The 24,116-nt window shown below is 45.9% G+C and overlaps 1 protein-coding gene across 1 annotated transcript in view; it reads right to left on the bottom strand.

Moving 5' to 3' along the window:
• Mertk (MER proto-oncogene, tyrosine kinase) overlaps nt 1–24,116 on the bottom strand; it is a 101,778-nt gene that overhangs the window by 74,726 nt on the left and 2,936 nt on the right. The window contains exon 2 of the mRNA XM_057781866.1: nt 3,562–3,949. Coding sequence (XP_057637849.1) covers nt 3,562–3,949 — 388 coding nt within the window. The remainder of the gene's footprint in view (nt 1–3,561; nt 3,950–24,116) is intronic.

Below are 24,116 nucleotides of genomic sequence, written 5' to 3' on the forward strand. Positions count from 1 at the left end.
GGCAAGACGGGGCTTTCTTTCAGAGTTGAAGGAGGAATGGATAGTTGGAAAATTGAAAACTAAGCAAGCTAGCAAGAAAAAAAATTATGGGAACCTACAAAGTAGAATACACACAGCACAGTACATAATTCAGTTAGCTAGAAACGCAACTTCCATAACCCCCCCCCCCCACACACACACACACAAAAAAACCCCTACAAACCCTGGGCATTGATTTTTGCCACTGCCATAAATAAACACTTCATGGGCACACCTTCATGGGGACAGGCACACATGTAAACATGCATGGGATTGCATGTGGACTGAAGAGGTCTGCAAGATGCCTAAACACTCATCCCCCATGATGAGGGACTGGGGGCAGGGACTGAGGGAGAATGTCCTACACAGTTGAAATGCATTGCTTCAATTTTTTTCTTCCAATTTTATGTATTTATTTTGTATCCAAGTCTATGTGTGCATGAGTGTATGTGTGTATTTGTGTGTGTATGACACAGTGCATAAGTGCGAGTCAGAGGGCAGCTTTGGGGAGTTGGTTCTTTTCCTCAGTTATGTGGGTTCCTGGGATCAAGTTCAGGTCATCACACTTGGTGGCAAGTCCCTTACCCACCAAGCCATCTCTACCATACTTTTTTTTTTTCCTGTAGTATATTTAATGAGGCCATATGGAACATCAACTACACTTAAGGCTTGGCCAGATGATCAGTTAGCTACAAAATATTTCACACATGTTAATGAATATATGTAAAATTATGTACAATTTACTATATTATATATGCAGCAGCTTTATTAGTCATTACTTTTTCTCAGTTATGGCTTAGTGTATTTGCTATTTAGGTCTATGTTTTGTTAATCTTATTCCTCAATGTGTTTGTGGGTGTTAACATATTTTATTTTTTTAAATTATAACTGTTCATGACTACTTTTTTAAAATATGGTATGGAGGTGGTCAGATGTAGCTCTATTATAGAACATGAGCGCAGGAGAAGCCGAGACCTTGGGTTCTAGCTCTGGCAGAGTCTCCCAACAAAGGTATGAAAATCCCATCACCCTTTGAAATAGAAACGTTTGGACCAAGGAGGCAGAATGAAATGATACATACTGAGCCATAGTGTCTAGACAGGAACCACCTGGCCACAGCTGCAGGGCTGGCACTGGGGAAGCCCAGACCCCAGAGCAGTGGTGGCTGGGCTGGCCCCAGGATAAAGCATCCAGCATCTATAACCCTCAGCGTGCCAATGCTGGGCTGCATATAGGGAAATGTCTCATGAGTAGCAATTAAACTCTCAAGGTGTCTTCAAAGACACACAAAGTAGCAAAGGTACTATATGCTATGGAACAACCTTTTTGTACACTATGAATATGTATTACTCTCGTTGGCTAAAAAGAAGCTGATTGGTCAATAACTGGCCAAGAAGAGATTGAGCTCAAAAGCCAGATTAGGAGACTTCTGGGAAGAGGAAGGGCGGAGTCATATGGAGTGATCTAACAGCAGGGTTGTGCCCTCTTCAAGCGACATCTGACCTGTGTGACCCTTCTGTTTCTTTAGGCCAGTCAACACCCCACTATGTGCTTATTAAATGTAAAATCCTTTTCTCTTTGTAAGCTTTGTTTATGTAAGACATCTGCTTTCTGTAGTAGATGGAGAAAAAAAAATACAGTCAACTATCCTGTGTGGCCACAGTCTAGAAGAACATGATACACCTTGCCAGAATAAAATGAAGCGAGACAATCATGGAAGTCTGTCCTTTGCCCTGAAGCAAAGCGCACCTGGTGGAAATGTTGACAAATTAAATTATCAGGTCTGTGGGAAGTATGAGGTGGCTTGCTGGAAAGGAAACAAAAATGATTCACCTAAAGGCATGACACATATGGGATTGTGCCAAGTGTTAGGGCAGAGAAAGTGAAAACATCACGGATCAAAGAGAACGCCACTCCAGAGTGCAGGGCTCAGGAGACAAGGACTTGCTCTGACTCTGAGTGGCTGGCACCTCATCTTGAACTTTTGGGAACAACAGGCTAAGTCAGTTAGTCAATTGACAAAACCCCTCAGGTTAAAAGAAGGCGACTGGAATGTAGAATTCAGATTCGAAGTTAAGAAGTGGGGGAAAGTGGAAAAAAAGAGAGGCAGGAACCAAAGTTTGATGAAAGGAATACATACCCAAATGTGTTCCCGTGGAGCACCGAGCTCCGCAGCACAGTGGGATGGCTGCCATTTGCAACAACCTAAGAAGATCTAAACAACGAGGAGGAGGAAATGCTAATGACCCTGATTCCATCAGTGCATAGTGTACATACCACACACCACAAGTACCTCAGTAATATGCATGATTAATACATGTTAATAAAAACAAAAAGTGACCGACAGTCTGTCTCACTCCCTAGAACTTTCCTTCTGCCTCTCTGGGTGCAAGCTGCACTGGTGCCACGACTGGCAGCAGCAGAAAGAAGGCAGGAGATCAGGAGAGAGACACTGAGTGAACCAAAGGGCTGGGACCGACACACTGTTTTAAAGTTCCCATAACCAAGAAGATAACACTGATATTGTCGTGTGTGTGTGTGTGTGTGTGTGTGTGTGTGTGTGTGTGTGTGTGCGGCTGGTAGGCTAAGCTGGTTTGGTCAGTCACAGTAAAGCGGCCACCTGCCTCTGCCGCCCCAGAGCTGGAATACATCGTCTCCCACTGAGGACTCAACTCATCCTCGTGCTTGCAAGGCAAGCGCTTTACCAACTGAGCCTTCTCTGCAACAGATGGTTATCGTTTCATAATCCCTTAAAAACTGTTTTCCTGGGCTGGAAAGATGGCTTACCAGTTAAGAGAACATCTAGTGTTCGGTTCTATGGTCCACATGGTGTTTCACAATTGTCAGTAACTCCAGTTCCAGAGGATCTAACACCTCTTCTAGCCTGTGAGGGCGCCAGGCATATGCACAATGCACATCCATACACACAGGCAAATATACATTCACACACACACACACACATTAAATTAATAAATAATTTTAAAAACAAACAAAAAACACTAACCACTTTCTCAGTCCAGCACTGTAATCTTAGCATGTGGGTGGATCTGGAATTTAAGACCAGTCTTAGCTACATAATTAGTCTGAGGTCAGCCTGGACTGACCTCGTATATGAGAGCCTGTCTCCAAAAAGAGGCCCACTTTCTTTCAGGTTGGGGTATAGCTGAGATGTAGAATGTATGCTTAGCATGCTCGAGGCTTGGGGTTCTGTCCCCAGAACTGAAAATGAACACACACACACACACACACACCTCCATACACACTGTTTCCCACTTCCTGGAAGCTCTTGGGGCTTAGGTGGACTTAATACTGACCTTAAATGAGTTAGGAGCTGCCCTCTAAGCCCTCAGAGTATATATTAGCCGCAGTTACCGTGGGGCAAGCTCATTTAAAAGAAATCAACAACATAAACAGTCAGATCAGTATTTATTTATATTCTAAAGGGATCAAGATTTCTTAAAAAGAAAAGGCCGAGTTTTCCTTGAGGGTTCTGCTATTGGGGTGGCATTAGCACAATGACATTTAAAAAGAAAGGACACATACCTGAACAATGCAATTATTGACACCCCTTCCTCATCAGGATAAAACTGTGTGATTGAATGATGTGCTCCGAGCAATTCCTTTCCATCTTTCCACCACGAAATGCCAGCTGTTTCTTGGTACGTGTTAGGAATATTGATCGAGCAATTAAATTTGACATTTTTATGCTCCGAAAGAATTATGTGTCCAATCGTGTGATTAAATGCAACAGGAGGTAGGAGCTTTGATGATGCAGACGTCACCCGGGGAGCGGCTGTGTGTGCTGGTAGTGATCTTCCAGTCTGGGATGGTGACTGCTGGTACTCACTGGAGTGGTTAGCTGGTAGGTTCCCTGGTAAAGGTCCTGGGAAGAGCTGATCTGGCTTGGTTTCTTCTGCCTTTTCAGCAGTGGCTGCAAAACGGAATATTAGAGTTTTAGCCTTTAAAATAATGAAGAAGAATTTCAACTTCTCAGGTCATAATAAGCGAAGCGGAGCATCCTCAGTGGCCTCAGAAAAGATGAACAAGAAGTTGAGTGCAAAGGCGCATCCTTGTCATACAAGCATTTGTGAAGCTGAGGCAGGAGGGTTGGGAGCTCAAGGCTTACCTGGGTTACCACAGTGAAAGTCTGTCTTAAAAGAATCAAGGGCTAGGATGTAACTCGGTGGCAGATCGCCTGCCTGCCATGCACAAGTCTCCCCCCCCCACACACACACACCGTTCAATCCCTAGCACCTCAGCAGAAGATAAGAGACGGGGAGAACTTGCCTATATGCACATATGAAAACTATCCCCCGTTCACCAACTTGTGCACCTGTCTACTTGCCTCCTTCTAAAGAGTCCTTAAGGAGAAAGAGTCCTGGGCTGCTGAGATGGCTCAGTGGGTGAAGGTGCTCGCTGCCAAACCTGATGATCTGAGTTCCAGTCCCAGAAACCACAAAGTGGAAGGAGAGAATTGACTCCCACAAGTCGTCCTCTGACCCCCATGTATGTCAGGGTAAGCACCCCCTTCCATATACACACGCCAAGTATATAATTTTTTAAAAAAATGAAGTTTCTCTATTTTTTTCAAATGCTGACTCACTCCAAGTTCTATATACATAACTTAGCAGACAGTGAGAGTTACAGGAGGGTCTAAAATCGCCGTTCTTATTACCCATCTGCTCAGCGAGACGACCAGGCTAAAAACCCTGAAATGGCTACTGCAGGGCACAAAGAGATGGGTTTCGAAGTTTTGTGTCCAACAGGGAAAGTTCCCTTATGCTACCAGACTTGGAGAGTCCAGCAAATGCGTGTCTGACTGAATGAGGCAAGAAATGTTTTCATTTCAACTGGCCCGCAAGCATTTCTAAAAATAGAGGCTCATATTCCCTGTCCTTGCAGCGTCTTTAAGTTACATTTTGGGAACATACATTCTCTGTGGTTGCTATTCATTCAAATATGTTGACAGCGAATGGTTGAGGGAAAGTGAGAAAGCAGACACAGGCCCAAAATTTCATGCTATGTTAGGTTCTTGCAGTGTCCTGGAGTCCCCAGCCCTGCTTGCATGGAATGGTACTTAACTCACTGAGATGGCTCAGTGAGTTGTCACTTCCTGCCAAATTTGACAAGGTGAGTTCAATCTCAGTGACATATGTAGGCGGAGGAGAGAATTGATTTCTTCAAGTTGTCCTTTGACCTCCACATATACACACAAAAGAAATAGATGTAATTTAAAAATTTAAAGAAGAAAACAACAAAAAAAAAACCTTAGCCAGATTAATGATGCACACATTTAATTCCAGTACTCTGGAGGCAGAGGCAGGTAGATCTATGTGAATTTAAGGCCAGTCTAATCTATATAGCAAATTCCAGGCTATATGGTGAAACTCTGTCTTGAAAGAAAAAGAGAAACAGGTGCGGAAAGGGGAGGAGAGGAAGAGAGAAGAGGAGAAGAGAGGAGAGGAGAGGAGAGGAGAGGAGAGGAGAGGAGAGGAGAGGAGAGGAGAGGAGAGGAGAGGAGAGAAAGCAAAGAAGGGAGAAAGGAAGAACAGGGGATACTGTGTGGCTTGAATGAAAATGACCCCCATATGTTCGTCTACTTGACTAAGTGACTCCCAGTTGGGAGTATGGTTTGGAAAGTATTAGAGTGTGACCTTGTTGGAAGAGGTGTGTCACAGAAGTGGGGGGAGTCTCTGCCTCCTGCTTGTAGATCAAGATGTGAACTCTCAGTTACTGCTCTAGCTCCACGCCTGCCTGCAGCCATGCTCTCCATCTTTTTGGTTGTGGAATCGTCCTCTGAACTTTAAGCCTCAAATAAACTTCTTCTTCTATAAGTTGCCTTGGTCATGGTGTCTTACAGCATCAATAGAAAAGTAAGACAGACCCAGTTAAGCTTGAATTGTACAAATCATATTAAATACTCAGTCAGAATACACAAATTGGATATCCTATACTAAATGGTCAATCCTGATAACATATAGTAACATTATACAAACTGAGCAGGATGCATTTATGTATTTAGAAACAGATAAACACACACACACACACACACACACAAATAAAGTAACAAAGAAAAAAGTCCACGAGTTTGAGAGAGAGAGAAAGAAAAGATAAAAGGAAGGGAGGGTTTGGGGGAAAGGAAAGAGAAGGGGGAAAATTTCTTTAATCTCAAAAATTAAAGAAATAACTCTTAAAAATAATATGGTCAAAACATACATATAGAAAAAAAAAGTTAAGGCCGGGCGGTGGTGGCGCACGCCTTTAATCCCAGCACTTGGGAGGCAGAGGCAGGCGGATCTCTGTGAGTTCGAGACCAGCCTGGTCTATAGAGCTAGTTCCAGGACAGGCTCCACAGCCATAGAGAAACCCTGTCTCGAAAAACCAAAAAAAAAAAAAAAAAAAAAAAAAAAGAAAAAAAAGTTAATTAACCCCCACTTCTTCCCTTCCCCCCTCTGTCTCTCTGTTTCTCTCTCTGCCTCTCTCTCTGCTCTTTCCCCTTCTCCCCTTCCCCCATAACCCACTAAATAAATATCTAACTTCATTCTGCATGGTGTGCCTATCTATCTTGTACTCTCACCCACCACACAGCTTCCTGCCTGGTACCCAGCCGCCTTCATGGCTAGCCGTGGTCTCAGGACCCACTGTCCACTGACTGTCATCACTCAGGGACCTGTGCTGTGGTCTCATGGCCTGCTGCCCACTGCTGCCACTCGGGGACCTGAAGCATTTTACTTAAACCATTACATTGGTGCTGTCGGACTCAGTGGGCCCTCCCGTCCCTCTCCCAGGGTTGGGATCCGGAACCGGGTGTTTTTTCCACAACAACCACGTGTTTCATTTGCCTGAGCTCTGACCTCTATGCACACCAGCAGCTTCAGTGATATCTGCAGAGGCCAGAAGATAGGTTCGGATCCCCTGGAACTGGAGTTACAGGAGATTATGAGCTTGCTGACTTCAGTGCTGGGAACTGACCTGGAGTCACCTGAAAGAGCAGCAAGCATTCTCAAGATCTGAGTTATCTCTCCAGTTCCAATAAAGCATGTTTTTTTTTTTTTTTTTTTTTTTTTTTTTTTGGTTTTTTGAGACAGGGTTTCTCTGTGGCTTTGGAGCCTGTCCTGGAACTAGCTCTGTAGACCAGGTTGGTCTCAAACTCACAGAGATCCGCCTGCCTCTGCCTCCCGAGTGCTGGGATTAAAGGCGTGCGCCACCATCGCCCGGCTTACAAAGCATGTTTTTAAACTAGTGTTCTTAAATGAGTAATTTGAAAATAAAAAATAAAAAATGTGAAAAAAAATGAAAAAAATTAATTAAAAGGAAAAACGCCACACACACACACACACACACACACACAAAAAAGACATTTAAGATGCTGATGAGACACATGATGTGAAATTGTGTAGAACTGATACAGAAAAAAAATAAAATTATAGAATTGGTATTAGAAAAAATTACCAATAAATTTACCTAGGAGATATTAAGTCACACAAGTGGAATTTAGCTGCCTAAAAGAGTGTTGCCTTCAAAATACCCCAAGACACCCAAAGATAAGAAAACGGTCCTGTTAGAGATAAGTGAGATTCAGGACTCTAGGACGTAAATGCTTACTCACCAGGATTGACAGGACATTAGGCCCTGATTCCCAGGACAAGGGAGACAGTACTGGTTTATGACCAGCCATTAGGCCCTGACTCCCATACCAAAGACATACCTCTCACAGGCATGGGGGTGGGAGGGGCAGGTGTAGGGACACAACCATCATTAAGTTTCTTTTGCTCGTATCAGAAAATACATAATTCCATGAGGTGGGCAAGATAGCCCTGGGTATCAACTGTTTGAAAAAGAACAATACTGGTGCACTTAAAATAAGTCTGGGAACATGAGACATCCCTCATCTACCTCTGAGGCCAGACTTGCAGTCTCCTGATCCATTAAACTGTCTGGAGTAACCTGGGGCCTGGACCTGAGGAAGAGATTTAAGGATGACAAAGTCAGAAAGCATAAGCTTGAGGTGTATCTAAGTGAATGAGATCTTCAGTTGGGGGCCACTCTTACTGGGTATGAGCCCAGTTGGCCAGGCGCTTAAGTAAAGAGTCTTTCCTTAATTAATCGCTAAGTATATGAGCGATTCCTCACCGGGAAGATTCACTGGAGTGACTTCTCATTCCCACATTTTATTTTTATTTATTTTCTAAACTTTTATATGTATGGGTATTTTGCCTGCATGTACAGCTATGCATGTAGAGCCTGTGGAGGCCAGAAGAGGGCGTCAGATCCTCGGGCACCAGAGTTGCAGACCGTTGTGAGCCACCATGTGGGTGCTGGGAATGAACCCAGGTCCCCTGAAGAACAGCCAGTGCTCTCAGCCCCTCAGCCATCTCTCCAGGTCCTCATTTCTATAACAGAAATACATGTCACAATATGCTTGAGAAAGCCCACTCTCTGTAGACAGCCCCCAAAGCCTGAATCATGTGACATGAAAGCCCCCATCTTGTGTTTGATGTGGCCACGGCTGTGGTTACTTGAGCTTCTAAACCTTCTTCTTGCTCCAGCATTTCCAGCTCAGTTTCCTTTCTTGGAAATAAAATTATTTTCTAATAAACCGTCCCTGTTTTCTGCTGCCATCCAAGTATCTCCAATTCCTCATTCGAGGTCTTAATAACCTGGAACCCCTCAGGAGGTTCCCACAGAACCCTGATATCCACTAATATCGAAAGACTCTCTACTTTTTCTTAGCTTGAAATCTTCATGGGGGTAGAAGTGACACAGGGCGTCATGGCTCAGCTGGCCGCTAGCTGTGAGCCTATTCCTCTAGACAGATGAGATGTCACCATGACAGGGTTAATCGGTTTTAGGGGTGGTAATTCATGAGACCTTAGAGAAGGGGTCCTTCTTCTGTCATACAGACATGCCAAACAAGCTTCATTCACAAGTCAGGCCCCTATGGAGTCACTGGGTTCCATCCAGTCCTGCTCTGGTCTGTCTGCTCTCAGTGGCCATGCATTTCTGGGTGCTTAGCTCATGCCTACAACCTCCTCAAGAATACTGTTTTATCTCTGTAGCCTTTGAGGAAAAGATTTACAAAGCATCCATCTATTTTCTATCAAAAGAATGATGGCATGCCCATGGGTTCTTTGTGCAGTATCAGGGGGTCCTTGAGCCCCATCTTTTATTTCCAACAACTTGGGGGATCATCCAGGATTCTAATTCCATCTGCAAAGAAGTCCAGAATCATGTCACTGAAGAAACATGTCCCACGGCCCCATTGCAGTGGCCCGTTTAGCTTGGGCATTTGGTATTTCCTAGATTGGTAATGACCCTGAGACAGAAAAATCAGCAACAGCCGGGCGGTGGTGGCGCATGCCTTTAATCCCAGTACTCGGGAGGCAGAGGCAGGCGGATCTCTGTGAGTTCGAGACCAGCCTGCTCTACAAGAGCTAGTTCCAGAACAGGCTCCAAAACCACAGAGAAACCTTGTCTCGAAAAACAAAACAAAAACAAAAAAAAAAAAAAAAAGAAAGAAAAAGAAAAATAAGCAACAAAAGGGCCCATGCTCAAAGGCTACAGGCAACCCTGGTCACGAGTCAAAGGAAAAAAAATAGTCAAGTACTGACTTAGTGGTTGGGTCATTCTGGGGGTGTTTGAGAGTGAATGCAGTACACAACTGAACGTAGAGCCCCTCCATAGTTGTGTAACTGTTCATCGACCTCACGAGGCTTATCAGCAGCCAGGCCTCGGGATCCAGCCGTGGGATTAGAGCAGTCTGCCTGGTGCTGAGAGCTACTGATCTGTCCCGCAAGGGAATCCATTGGAGATGGGTGAAGCGGCAGACCATGAGGGCGAAACCCTGCCCCGTAGGCTTTTGGATAAGGAATGGGGTGCCAAGCCTCTCAGGGACTCTTGATTGAGGAGTCAGAATGGGGGAACAATCGGGCCAAACTGAGCTCCAAGAAAAGTAAAGAAATTGATTCTCCCAGACAGGCAATTAGGACTTAAGGAATGGAAAGGCAATAAAAATAAGCAGAAACAACAAGAAAAATGGAATGATCAAATATTGTTTTATTTGGACTAAGGAATCTATCCTTATACCCCAAACTGGGTCTGTTGGCTTTTTTTTCTAGAGATTTTTTTTATTTGTTTTAGATTTTTTTTAATGATTTATTTATTTATTATGTATACAACATTCTGCCTCCATGTATGCCTGCACACCAGAGGAGGGCGCCAGATCTCATTACAGATGGTTGTGAGCCACCATGTGGTTGCTGGGAATTGAACTCAGGACCTCTGGAAGAGCAGCCAGTGCTCTTAACCACTGTGCCATCTCTCCAGCCCCTGTTTTAGATTTATTTTTATTATTGTATGTGTCTGAGTGCTCTGCCTCCATGGTCACCTGTGCACCACAGGTGAACCTGGTACCTGAGAGGGCGAGGTGCCTCTGTGTGGGTACTGGAAATTGAACCTGGGCTCTTGGAAGAACAAGTGCTTCTAATCGCTGAGCTCACTCTCCAGCCCCTGGGACTGTCAGCTCCTAACCTAATACATTATTTGTAAGAGTCTGGTCTCTCAGGAAGAAACTGACCATACCCTTTGTTGGAGGAAAAGACCTGCGTCTTTATCCGATGAGAACCCAACACAAAGGAAAGGGACAGGAGGTTCCTAAACGGTTCCCCTCCGCTCTTGCTCCCACTTATACCTCAGACCAGCCCTGACCAAATCCAAACAGGGCTCGCTCACCAACAGCCCCTCGGGGGAAACTCCAGCCCCTCTGCTCAGACGGACTGAGCAGAAAGCAGAGGAACTGAGTCCTCTGACCAGGCCAGAAGCTCCCCCACTTTGCTCAGTGTAGCCCTCCCGGCCCCAGCTAAGGAGAGAAACTGAACAACGTGAAAGAAAACTCTAAAATTTCACCTTCTTCCTAGTCCTCCAGGAGAAACACTTAACTTTATTTCCCCATAGGGGAGGTCCCCCAGGAGAGGAACGAACTGGCTTGTTAATGTCTCACTAACTAGCACTGAGACCAGAACTCTAAAAAGTGAACCTAAGACCTTACTAGAGGACGCTTTGGGGTGGCAGGCCCGTCAGGCCATTCTTAGGGGCCCTGCTCTATACCTGGGCTGCTATCGGCTATTCTGAGCATTCTGTCCTCAGGGGACGAAGGGACAGAGATTACGGGGGGTTGCACTGGTTATTTGGGAATAGAACATCTAAAATCTTCCCTCGGGGCCATCCCAGGAGGGTACCAATGCAAAACAAGGGGACAGACGAGAAAATGCTCTGAAGCAAAATCGGAGGATCCCTGTAGCTGTCTGAATGAGCACTGGGCTCTCCTAGTCTTAAGCCAGAGGATCCCTGTGGCTGTCTGAATGAGCACTGGGCTCCCCTAGTCTTAGATAGTTGAGCACTTGGTCTCAGTTGGTGGCACCGTTTGGGGAGGGTTTAGAGTAGCCATGCGGAGGAAGTGTGTCACTGGGGGAGGGCTTTGAGAGCAATATGGTTCATCTCCTTTTTGTATGCTTTCTGTATTGTGCTTGTGGTTCAAGATGTGAGCTTTGGATAACTTGCGCCAGTCTCCGTGTCTGCCTGCCTCCTCTACTGTGCCAATATGAACTCTAAACCCTTGAAACCATAAACCAAAAGAACTCTTCCTCTATAACTTGCCTTGGCCGTGTAACTTGACTGCAGAAACAGAAAAGGAACTAATGTAATCCCCTTAGCCAGATAATACTTAAATTACATTTTGGGACTAGCAGTTGACTAGTTATTTCTAAAAATAATAATAATAACAACAAAAGATAGAGAACTGGAAATACAGAGGGCTAGAATGACTACTTGGGGAAGCCCAAAAGGTGAATATAAGAAAGGATAAAGAATCCCAGCACTCAGAAGACAGAGGCGGGCAGATCTCTGTGAATTCGAGGCTAGCCTAGTCTACAGAGCAAGCTCCAGGACAATCAGAGCTTTTTACAGAGAAACCCTGTTTCGAAAAACCAAGAGAAAAAATAGATAAATAAAGGAAGAAGGAACACAAAAGCAAAAGGATAAACTTAAGCTTTCAACAGTAGGATAATGTGTTCAGGGAAAGAACGAATCTCAATTCTACAGGCCCCGGATCTTTCCACCAGGCCATTCCAGGAAAGGATGAAAAAAAAAAAAAAAAACCAAATGTACCTTTAGGCTTGAAGTTTAGAGTACGTGGAGAAGAGTCAATACCAAGAAGGCATTCTTTATCTAACTAAAGAGATCTACAGGGAAGGACACACCTTCCCAATTCTTTTGATTGACTTTCATTAACCAAAGAAGAGTGAAATCATTTCACAGGGAAGGGTGTGGAGTCAGACCTCTCACTAGAGCCCAGAGGAAGTTTGTTGCAGGTCATCCATTGTTCTCCTCATTCATTTATTCATTCATTCATTCTCTCCCCTACAAACCTGAAGAACCTGCCTCCTTTCCTCTCTCCAAGAGGACAGGTGCACCTCACTCATGCATATTCATCAGTCCTGTGTTTATGAACATGGACATATACATGTATATTTTTGAGAGAGGGTCTCACGTAGCCCAGGCTGGCTTCAAACTCTCTACACATTCTAGGATGACCTTGAATTTCTGATTCTCCTATCTCCATTTTCTTGAGTGCTGGAATTATGTCAGGTTTTATGTGGTGCTGGGGATTGAGCCTGGGGCCTCAAGCATATGATGCAAGTACTTTACCATCTGAGCCATGTCCCCGGCCACTCATATACTTTTTCTGTTGCTCATATAATCTATTGGCAATTTGTTTTAGGGGCCTGGTCACCTGACCTTCACGGGGGAAGACTGAACTTCCTCACAATGGGCAAAGAGGCTGCCGTTCTATTTATTAGGCACCATGAGGCTGAGGGGCCAGAGGGTTTATCCAAGGAACTACTTACTGTCCTCCCTTTAGAGGTATGTCCTTTCTCAGAAGGCAAAACTCAAAAGTGGAAGAAATAGGTATTAACTTCTTTTTATGTAGTTTTATCCCTTAACACCAAGCTCTTCAAGCTTAAAGGTACCACAAGTTGTTAAAACAATCTTCACATATATTGAAGCATCTGACATAAAATGGAAACTACCTAGCAATACCAACCCTGGAAGAAAACTTCTTATTACCATGCTGTTGTAACTGAACAAGCTGCTCAGTGAGTTGGGGAAGACCCTGTCCCAGAATTCGACAGGGAAGCCCCACTGCCCAGTGCCTTTGTGTTTCCAGTCACCACTTAGCCCTTGACTAGAATCCATAGTCACCATCACTTTTTCCCAGTGCTCAGTACAGGGACAGACCTGTGGGATGTGATAAAGCCATAGCTAACGGTCCCATTGCTAAACTGGTTAGGTATGACGTCCACTTTCCATGTGGGTTAACTTTGCTTTTCTGAACACACTTGCCTGTGATTTTCTCAGAGGCTATAGGTGGCACCCTCAGAGTCCTGCATCATGTGCGATCTAGAGCTGATACACAGTGAACCTCTACGGAACATGGCCGTGAGACTGTACAGCATTCTAAAGAGTGGACAGGGAAGACAGGTAGCCAGGGGTTGGCACTGCCTTGGCTGGGAGGGCAGTGCTGGGACGGTTGCCATGCCTCTGGGACAGGCGTCTGCAGTGGCTCAGACACTCAGGGACTTTGTGAAGACTCAAGACAGACCTGGAATTGTGATAACAATAAACAATGTATATTCCGCATGATGAACTAACGGAACTCACAATTAAGACCAAGAATATTTGGTGAGCACAGTGCGTGAGGACTGGTGGGCAGGGATGCTTGCTCAGTCGGCAGCTCAGCACTCTAGTTCCAGCAGACTGAAGTCCACCTAGTCTGCCACTGCCTTGACATGCAGAATGGACTGATGTCTCTGAAACCCAGGGGAAGAGAGGACCACGGAGTCAAGAGTTGGGATGCACTCTCTGTATATAGCCTGATATGCTGGTCATTGGTTTTCCTCTGAATTCTGTCTTGGTGGCCCTCTGAAGTAGCAATTTCTGAAGTCTTGGGAAAACAAGTTCTAAGAACAATCAGTGAGATCCACTAGGGACAGTACATAGCAAAATGCTGCACCATGGCCAAGTACCTGACAGCCATGAATCATGTTTTACTTTAGACTCTTGGCTTCCAGGGGTCTTCATCTCCCCAGGGTGATAGGTTGTAGGTTCCTCTACAAGATTTTCCTAACAGGAACCTCATTTTGATTTTCTTGAAGCCCAGTGACCACAGTCTAAGGTGGAAGAAGGAAGCTGACCCTGAAGGCCCCAGGATAGTAGGTAGTGGGGGGCAGCAAGTAGACTTTCTGGATCTGGTCTCTCTAAGTTGTGGGCTGAGCAGGACAGCAGCCCTGTAAGGCAGAGCGTTCTGGTGAGTGAGCCTACTCTCTCTACCGTCGCCCTGGTGTGTTAGACACCATCAATCTGGTTCACAACCCAGGCAACCTGGGGTTTGGGAACGGCATTCCTGGCCCAGATGGTGGAGTAAGAATAAGCCTGAAGTACAAGCTGGGGAACCTGTGGCCTATTCTTTCTACTCTTTCTCAGCGGCAGGCTCTATAATTTAATCCCAACATCGGGAGGCCCAAAGGAGGTTTCACGAATGGCGGCTTACTCTCGAGCCCCTAGCTGTTCTTTGCTGTCCACTCCACAGATACGCAGGGTCAGATGTAGCATGACTGGACCATAGGATGCTTTACCTCAGCATGCTCTGTTTTCCTTCCAGCCGTGTGGCCCCCCCGTCATATGATCTGTTGTCCTGCTGTTCCCAGGAAGGCCTACATATCCAGGACTCCTGCCTTCCTCGGGAGAAGGGGCCAGAAACTGGATCACCAAGTTCCCATTCTGTGTGTACCACTAACTTGTGGACCTGGCGGATTCCATGTTTTTTCATTAAAAAACAAAGGCAAAAATTTTCCACTTGGTGTGGCTTGGCTTTATGCAAATACAAAGGATTCTGGACTAAAAAGACAAGAATAACCACATGGGGCTGGTGAGTTAGAGTGGTAGAGTGCTGGCCTCATGGGAGTTTGTTCCCTGGCCCTGCGCACGGCTGGACCTGGTAGCAGGCCTCCCCCAGCACTCAGCTGGAGGGGGAGTGGGAGGATCAGAAGTTCAAGGTCATCCTTGGCTAGATAGTGAAAGTCTGAGGCTGGCTGTGAGTTACCAGAGACATGGTCTCAAGAAAAGGAGCAGGAAAAATATAAGCTTCTATCAGCGATCACTTGACCTGATCAGTCCTAAACTGTACATAGTAAGCATTAACTGCACCAGAGAGACTGCCCTCAGATCACAGGAACAAGACGGTGTTCGAGAAACCAAAGAAAGGCTCGGGGGCTGTGCTTGTGTGTAAGTGTACAGCCCCTGGCCTTGAGTCGGCACTGGAGGGAATGGGAATGGGGATGCATAGCTTGAAGAGAGGGGAATGAGTGGCCAGTGGTCTGACGTGTTTGCAAGGGTTCACAGCTGTGGCACAGCAGGAGGCAAAAAGCCCCGGTGACAGTGAAAGTCCAGCGCTCCCCGCAGAGTGGGAAGAAAATGAGACAGGTTGGAGGCAGGGATAGATGTTCACACGGACCCAGTCGGCACAGCATGTCAGATGACAAACGGGCCACAGCTTTAACATTTAAACAATAGATAAACAACCACTATGTGGCATATGAGATTACTTGGAGCCAGAGCTCCATGGCATTTATTGACAGGTGACCTATTGCAACTACAGGTCAGCCTTCTGGGGTCACAGCGGGATGAAGAGTAGTATGTCTGGAAGAACAGGCAGGGACCCCAGTCCACCAGTCAAGCTACCTAGCCTCTGTCTCCTAGCTTGGAGGGTTGAAAGGGTCCCAAAGCCCTGACCCAAGTGTAAAGAACTTACCAGGGTGACATCCCACTGCCCTTGCTCCACACATTCCTTTGGGCTAAAGTGGATGGGGGAAAAAAGAAAAACATGTTTGCCCTTTGACCCAAAGGGCATGATGTTTCCCGCCTGCCTCTGGATATTTTGCTCCTTCTCAGCAGAAGTCCTTTGCAATACCAGCTTCCCAAGCAGACCCCCAACTCCTAGGCTCTCTCTGTAGAAGGATACCAATGCAGCCGGGAAGAACATTCCAGAATCTTACCGCAACCTTTCACCATCCTCCCCAATCTTCCTACCATGTTTTCAACCCTGACGGAACACCAGAGTCTTCCAGGGAAGGTTTTAAAACTTTTATGGCTGAGGTACAGTTTGGGTACCACGATTTTGAGAAATCTCTTCTGGTGACTTTTCTGATGAACTCACTGCGTTGGAGCAGCCATGAAGTGGAGCTATTCCATCCGTCTTCGGATGGCTGAGGGCAAACGTGGCAGTATCTGCCGTGAACAGACAAGCACTGAATGGCAGGGAGTCTTTCCATAACACCAACATCTGATCTGCCTTGTTTCAGAGATGCAACTACTCATGCCTGGCCTGGAGACGCTAAACATATGGAACCAATTCTGCTGACTAAGCCGCTTCAACTGCTCACAATGAAATGCGAACACAGAGTGTTTATTTAACCAAGGGTTTTCCGTCCTTTCCCCTCTGGCAGCCTGCCAACTGCCCCAGAAAGACTCTGAAGCAATTCTTTCTGGCCACAGGCATGAAGCCTGGTTCCCTCTCACCAAGGGAGGTCTGGAGTTGATTCCCTCAAAGGCCCAGAGGTGGGCTTCCAAAAGCTGCGAGAGACTCTCAGCCCCTGAGTTCAGTTCCTCTACCTTGCTATTCCTAAACCTATGCTGTACTCCAGACCACAGAAACCTGAACTCCTCTTTAAGAAACAAAACAAAAAAACGTTTAAGGAAAGTATTTCCTTATAAAATGAGACAATTGTGGAAGACTGAAACTTTTGCAAGAATAATTTGCTCAAGTCCTCTCTAGGTGACAGAGAGCAAAGCGTTCACTTAAATAACACCGTAGATGAACCTTTGCCTACTTTCTGTAGTAAGTTTAGTTAAGAATCCTGGCCATCACTTGTAAAGCAAACATGTAAAACAACAACAAACAACATGGAAGAGTTAAAGCGATCAAAATGAGAGGAACCAGAAAGCTGGATGATGGCAGCCGAGGAGGGGGAGGGGTCCTGAGCAGCAGGGAGCTACAGTTTATGATGGCTTAATCTGTTGTCAACTCGACCACATCTGGAATCAACTGAGACCCCAGCAGCTGGGCATACCTGTAAAGGATTTTCTTTACTGGCTCATTTGAGGGGAAAAGGCCCACTCTAAATCTGAGCCACACCTTCCTGAGGCAGTCTATATAAAAGGACACGGAAGACGAAAGCTTTTGCTCTTTGCCTGCTTGCCCTCACTGCATACAAATCTGCAAGCAAACACTCAAAACAGAAAAAATATTAAACCCAAAGTAAAAATAAGTATTTTTAAAATGTCATCCTCTCTTAATGGTGGGGCCCTTGTGACTGGGTCTGTACAGCCAGGAAGGATGGGTGGGGGCTTCTTATGGTCGTACCTCCTCTTCTTTCCTGGTATCCATCTATGGGCCCTCGCTGGAGAGCCTCTCACTGCAGCTGGCTGACCAGAAAGAGGGGTCCTGTATGTGAGAACCAAGGGCAAGGAGGAAGGTCCAAATGAGAATTCAGGAGGTCAGTGAATGAGGCCTCAGCCGTACTGACAAATCAGCACCATGTACCCTGAGGAGGGCAGACCTGTCTAGAGAAGACTGGGGAAGCAACAGCTGTGTCCAGATGTTCACCCACAGCACCCTAGGGAGCAGCCCCACAGAACTGGTACTCTGTGAGGGTGGACTGCTTTTAACCCACAACTCAGCCTTTGAACTTTTCATGTGTCTATGTTCACTGGGAAGCATATGAAAGTTGGGGGCTATCTTAACTCGGGTGGTGACTTTCTCATGAATATTTGTCAAAACTCATCAAGTTCCACACTTAGAAATTGGTGTATCTGGGGAAGGAAGAGATGGCTCACAGGTCAGAGGACTGACTGTCCTTGCAGGGGGTCTGAGAACCCACGCATGGGGGCTTATTAATCACCTGTAACTCCAGGGAGCGCTGATGCCTCTGGTCCCCACAGGCACCTGTACTCATATGCACACACCCATACTCAGGTACATACATGTGACTCTAATGCATTTTTAAAAGAAAAAAATTATTGTTTGGCATTAATACATCAATAAATGTATGGCACATTCACATATGTACCCATGAAGATGGGGCTCAGTTGGTAGAGTGCCTCCCTAGTATGCAGGAGGCCCTGGGTTTCAGCCTCAGCCAGCACTGCATAAGTACCAGACATGGTAGCAAACCCCTGTGATCCTAGCACAGAGGTATGAGGATCAGAAGTCCAAGGTTATTCTCAGGTCTATAATAACCTGAGCTGCATAAGAAGCTATCTGAAACCATGAAGCATAAAACCAGGCCTGCATTTCAACCCATCTGCCACTCATGTTCTTGACATGAAGGGAGACTAAAAGGGTTGAAACGAGTCACAACCTGTATAGCTAACATTTGACCTCTTACACTGGATGGTAAGTGTTGCAAGGAGAGCGGGGGCCCTTTGTTTGTCCTGGCCGCCCGGCTAGCTTACACCCAAAATAACCACACAGAAATTGTATTAATTAAAAATTGTATTAATTAAATCACTGCCTGGCCCATTATGTCTAACCTCTTATTGGCTAACTCTCACATCTTGATTTAACCCATTTTTAATAATCTGTATAATACCACGAGGTCATGGCTTACCAGAAAAGATTCAGCATGTCTGACCTGGCAGTTCCATGGTGGCTCTCTCTCTGCTTTTCTTCCCAGCATTCAGTTCTGTCTACTACGCCTACCTAAGTGCTGCCCTATCAAAAGGCCAAGGCATTTTCTTTATTCAACCAGTGAAAGCAACACATAGACAGAAGGACCTCCTACACCAGGTAAGGGCATGGGTGAATCTTACTTCCTGTGTTGCACTGAGATAAATCTTTAGTATGAAGACTAAAGAATAGATTAGAAAAGAAAAAAAAATGCAATGGTAAAAAGACAAAGTTTACTGTATTTATCGGTCCACCTAATTAGTCACAACATCCTTATGAGATGTGGCTTAGAGAGGAAACTTTGCCCTCATCCCTCCTCCTGCAGGTCTTAAAACCACAATAACAACTGGCTTGAAAATCCACCGCACTTCTCACTCTGGCTGAAGCCCTGCCCCTTTCCTTGGATAAACACAACTATTTCAATCCTAAATTCAAGGCTAGGTTCTAAAACATTCCCTCCTGGGCTCCCTAACCTTTCCCAAGGATCAGATTTCAGACACACTGGCTCTGTGGGGTACAATTAGAGAGGTGACTTAGACTGCCCAGACAGGGCAGGGCCACACCCACAAAGATCGAGTCCACAGGTCCTGGGCTGGCCTGGGCAGCTGAGTCTTGAAAGGACTTTTTAGATGGGTTTAAAGCTTACCTTCCTAGCTGGCCATGGTAGTGCACACCTTTAATCCAAGTACTCAAGAAACAGAAGCAGGAAGATCTCTGAGTTAAGACCAGCCTGTTCTATGGAGTTCCAGGACAGCCAGGGCTGTTACACAGAGAAACCTTGTCTCAACAAACAAACAAAAACAAAAACCAGAACAACAACAACAACAAAACCCCACCACGCCTCCCCTCCTGTTGACGGCCTCTGCCTCAGTTACCTTACGCTTATCCTTCAGTCAAGATACTTAGATGGCTTACATTTGATTGTACATAGTACATTTGTGGGTTTTTCCAAGTAAAAAAAAGTACACATAACACTAAATGAACAGACTTTTAAAACTGATGTCAGTCTCCCTCTGACCCTAAGGATTCTACTGTTCTCTCTAGAGGGCATGCCCCATCCCATCTACTCCAGGAAAATTTAGGATCCTTCATGTCACCCATCACCCAAGAGCGCATTCTCCCCGCATATTTATCAGGAAGACCTCATGATTTGTTCAGAGAAGTCTAGTATTCTCAGAAAGATGACTTTGCTTTTCTAGGCTATTCTATTTCTCTAGACAGAGCTGGAGGGGTTATTTCACTGGGGGGCACGGGCAGCATAGGCAGGCAGGAAGGTAGCTGGCAACACTGAAGAGCTAACTGAGCGCTTGGTGCTTTAAATCCTACTCCACCCTCTGTCCCCATTTCACCATCGCATAATGGAAACTGACTGCTGCTCACATCCAGAATACCAGCCAGGGCTAGAGCGCTGGGTCCAGTTGCAAGAAAGTGTCCCATCTCCTTTTTCCTCCTGGCAGAAATGTGTGCTACCCAGACTCACCTCTCCGCTCTGCCCACTGACAAAAGGACACCGCACTATAACCCAGGTTTCCCTGCAAAACAAAAATCTGACTCGAACTCACATGTTGGTCTCCCAGACTGGTTTTTATTGTTTTTAACTAAATCTAAATTCAACGAGCTTCCTTGTAATTTTGCTCTAAAACTTTCAAAAAAACAAAAAACACCGATTTCACCTACTTTTTCCAAGTCACGTGGAGAACTGTCAAAGTGCTTACAAGCTGGTTTCACTTCCTCTGTGCCAAAGGCCAAGGGCCATTCACAGCAAAACTGGAACAGCAGTCACCAGATCCATGCAGCAATGGGGGAATCCATGAATATTTATCAGCTCCCAGAGAGCTCCTTGAGCAGTGTGGGCACAGAAAGCAACTTCAGCTACTTTGAGTCCTGTTCTAATATCCTCCACAAAGACAGCCTGTTCTTACTCGTGAAACCCTTGCATCAAAGCCATAAGGAGGAAAGTATGCTGTTAGAAGCTTTGACTAGAAGCCCTGAAGGCTTAAGATAGCAAAACAACACTTTTTCCAAAACAAACAAGGCTTTCCTTTGTGTATCTAATGAGGAGAGAGTGTGGCTAAGGCAGATCCTACCACCACGGCTAGAGTCCCTGGATGCTGAGGTAATTAGAGCCTGCAAGGGCAAGCAGCTTCAGGGTATCCAACCCAGGGTCAGAGGGCGGAATGTGGCTCAAGCTACAAGTGAAGCCCAACACAAAATTGTAAACTTATGAGGTAAGTGTGTGTGTGTGCGCGCGTGTGCGCGTGCTTGTGTGCGTGTGTATGTGTGTGTGTGTAAGAGAGAGAGAGAGATTGTTTGATAACGCAACTGCATGTTTTCTGAGCGTGAGCGAATCATCTAGGTGTTGTAAGTCAACAGGAGGGACGTGTCTTCCAGAAAAGGGATCTCTATCAGAGTGTTTGCCTAATTACACATCTGAGGCCCGTGAGTTGCAGACAGTCTATCCAGAGGGCAACTGAATGGGACACCAACTCTGTACAGATCACATCATGCTGGGCTAGACAGCATTTTTGAAAAGACCAATTGAGAAAGGTTCTGAAGGTTCTGAGTACAAAGAGAAACACAGATGGAGCAAATGAATAACCAGAAAAATCCATTGCTGAGCTAATGAGATAAAATAGACTTCATCCCCTCAAAATCAATGGAACATCTTGGTTTTAGATATAAAACTTCTTGTGCATGACCTTGGCCAACATCTCTGCTTTTGCTTTTTCTCACCCCGGCCCCATCTGTCCCCGTGACACCTCAAGATTTACAGAAAATCCACTTGATCATTGAGTCAAACGATGACAGATAAATAGGCAAGAAGGAAAGAATAAGATACTTTGAGGTAACTGTAGATTTCCTGAAGGGTCTCCTCAAGGAGCAATCATCTTTCCTTGTCACTAAAACACCAGAGCCTGAGGAGGCGACCAGGACAAGGCTGTCTGGGACTTCAGGTACCCACACATCCACTGGGTCCCTCCAACTGACAGAGGCCAGGCGAAGGGAAGCAGCAGGCTTCCATCTGCCCAAAGTGCAGCTGGAGCCGAGTGTGGGGTCTCAACAAAACCAGGGTTCTTGCTATGGTAAAGAACTTCCCACCTATTACAAACCAAGGTATAGACCACAAAACCAAGCAAACAACTTGTGGTGACTGAGAACACCCTTGGGTGACAAGTTTCTTAGTATTCTTGTTCCCTAAAAGGAGCCCACAGATCGGAACCGAATGCTCCACTCTAGCAGACTGCATCTTCAGCATTTCAGCTACAGGCATGCAAGCAGGCACAGTGAAGAGGTAACCACAGGGTAACCTAAGGTCAGGGGTTGATGGACACCCAGCGTGAGATTGGAAGAGAGATTGGTTCTTCCTCCTGGCCAGCAAAGGTCTCTGACAGCGCTTGACACTGAGTCAAGCAAGAAGGCACATGGGACCTCCCTCCCTCCCCACTTCCCCCAGTCCAAGCTACCCACAAACCCTCATATCTGCATGGAATTAACAATGCTCATTTCTTCTGGAGGGACACCAAAGGAAAGACCTGGACGCAGTCACTTAAAAAGCCGGAACCAAAACAAACGAAACGAAACCCAAAACAAACCCCCACCCACTTTGGTGTAGAGCTATGTAGGAAAAGCAGAGCCAGAACTGGACCTCATTTTGATGCCTTCCTGTGAGGCAGATGACAGGAAGCTGTTCCTGTGCCAAGTTTGCACTTCACATGGAAGGTAGGGGGCAGGGGTAGGTAGTGCCAGTCTATCCTGAGAAAGTCTGCTCCTGGTAGGGTTTTGCTGGCAGAACTACTAAAGAGCTATAGCCAAGAACTTAGGCATGCAGAGTGACCACCTGGAGCCTCTTCACCAAACCACTCCAAGAGGGTAGCCCCAGATCTGCCTTGATAGCCTCTCTTTTTGTTGTTGTTGTTGCTTTTTTTGTTTTGTTTTTTTTGAAGATGGGTCTAATGTAGTCCAGGCTGTCAAACTTGCTGTGTAGCCAAGCATGACCTTGAACTTCTAACTCTCCTGCCTATACCTCGGAGTGCTGGAACTGTTGGTATAAGGCAGCACACTTTGTGTGTGTGTGCGTGTATAATTTTTAACTTTTTATTTGAGAATTCCATACATGTATATCATGTATTTTGATATCCACTACTCTACCCCCCCCCCCGGCTTAACTCTTCTTGGATCCCCCTCCCAACTTCATATCCCCTTTATATTTACTTTTTACAACTTGCTGAGTCTAATTAGTGCTGCAGGTATCACGCGGGTGTGGGACCATCCAACAGAGCATCGTTAACCAAGAACCACATTCAAAGAAAATTGACTGTCCCCAAGCAGCCATTATCTGTCAATCATTCTTCAGGTAGGCGTGAGGCCTGGTGAGCCACTCCCCTTCCCTGTTTTATGCTGTGCTGGGAATTGCACCCAGGGCATGGTAACTGCCAGACAAGAGCTCTAACAATTGTGCTACAGCTGAATCTTCTACCCTCATATTTCAAGGTTTTATCAAGGAAGCATTCCAGGAAAGGGGGGGGGAACCCTCAAAACGTTCCACTCAACACTTTTTGTCTAGGAAGAACAATTACCTACCCCAATTTTGAATATAGAAGCACAGAGGACCATTGCTAATCACTGCTATGGGTTCAGGATTTCCAGGGAGACAGGGACCTGAAGGCAGGAACTGAAGGAGAAACTACAGAGGAACGCTGTTTACTAACTTGTTCCCTAGGTCTTACTCAGCTTCCTGCATAGCCCAGGCCCACTTAGCCAGGGATGGTTCCACCCACAGTAGGCTGATTACCAATTAAGAAAATACCCCAACAGAGATACCCACAGGCCAATCTCTGTTTCTCAGCCGAGCTTCCTTGATCCCAGGTATGTTTAGGTTTGTGCCAAGCTGAAAAACTAACTATACCACAACAGCTCTCTGAAATAGTGCCCCACTGTCCCAAAAACAGTCTGAAGGTTCTGAGACTGAACCGCCTCCCCGAGGTTCCTAGAGTTCAGCCCTGTGTTGCCACCATGTAGATGCAGTCCAACCCAGAGTCATGTGTTCGGAGCTATGACAAAACTGCGGATCTTTATTCAAAGTCAAGGTACACGGAGCAATGTACTCCTGGTCAAGGAGCTGTTAAAATTGTGGTTTTATTTTTGGAGGACTGGAGAGATGGTTCAGTGGTTAGGTCCCTGCTCTTGCAGAGGACCACAGCTCCACTACCAGCACTCACTTGGGTGATTGCCAACTTCCTGAAACTCCAATCACAGGGGAGCAGACACTCTTCTTCTGGCCTCCCTGGGCCCTGGGCATGCATAGCGCACATGC

The sequence above is a fragment of the Chionomys nivalis genome, chromosome 9 (genome assembly GCF_950005125.1).
Source record: "Chionomys nivalis chromosome 9, mChiNiv1.1, whole genome shotgun sequence".
Classification (NCBI taxonomy): domain Eukaryota; kingdom Metazoa; phylum Chordata; class Mammalia; order Rodentia; family Cricetidae; genus Chionomys; species Chionomys nivalis.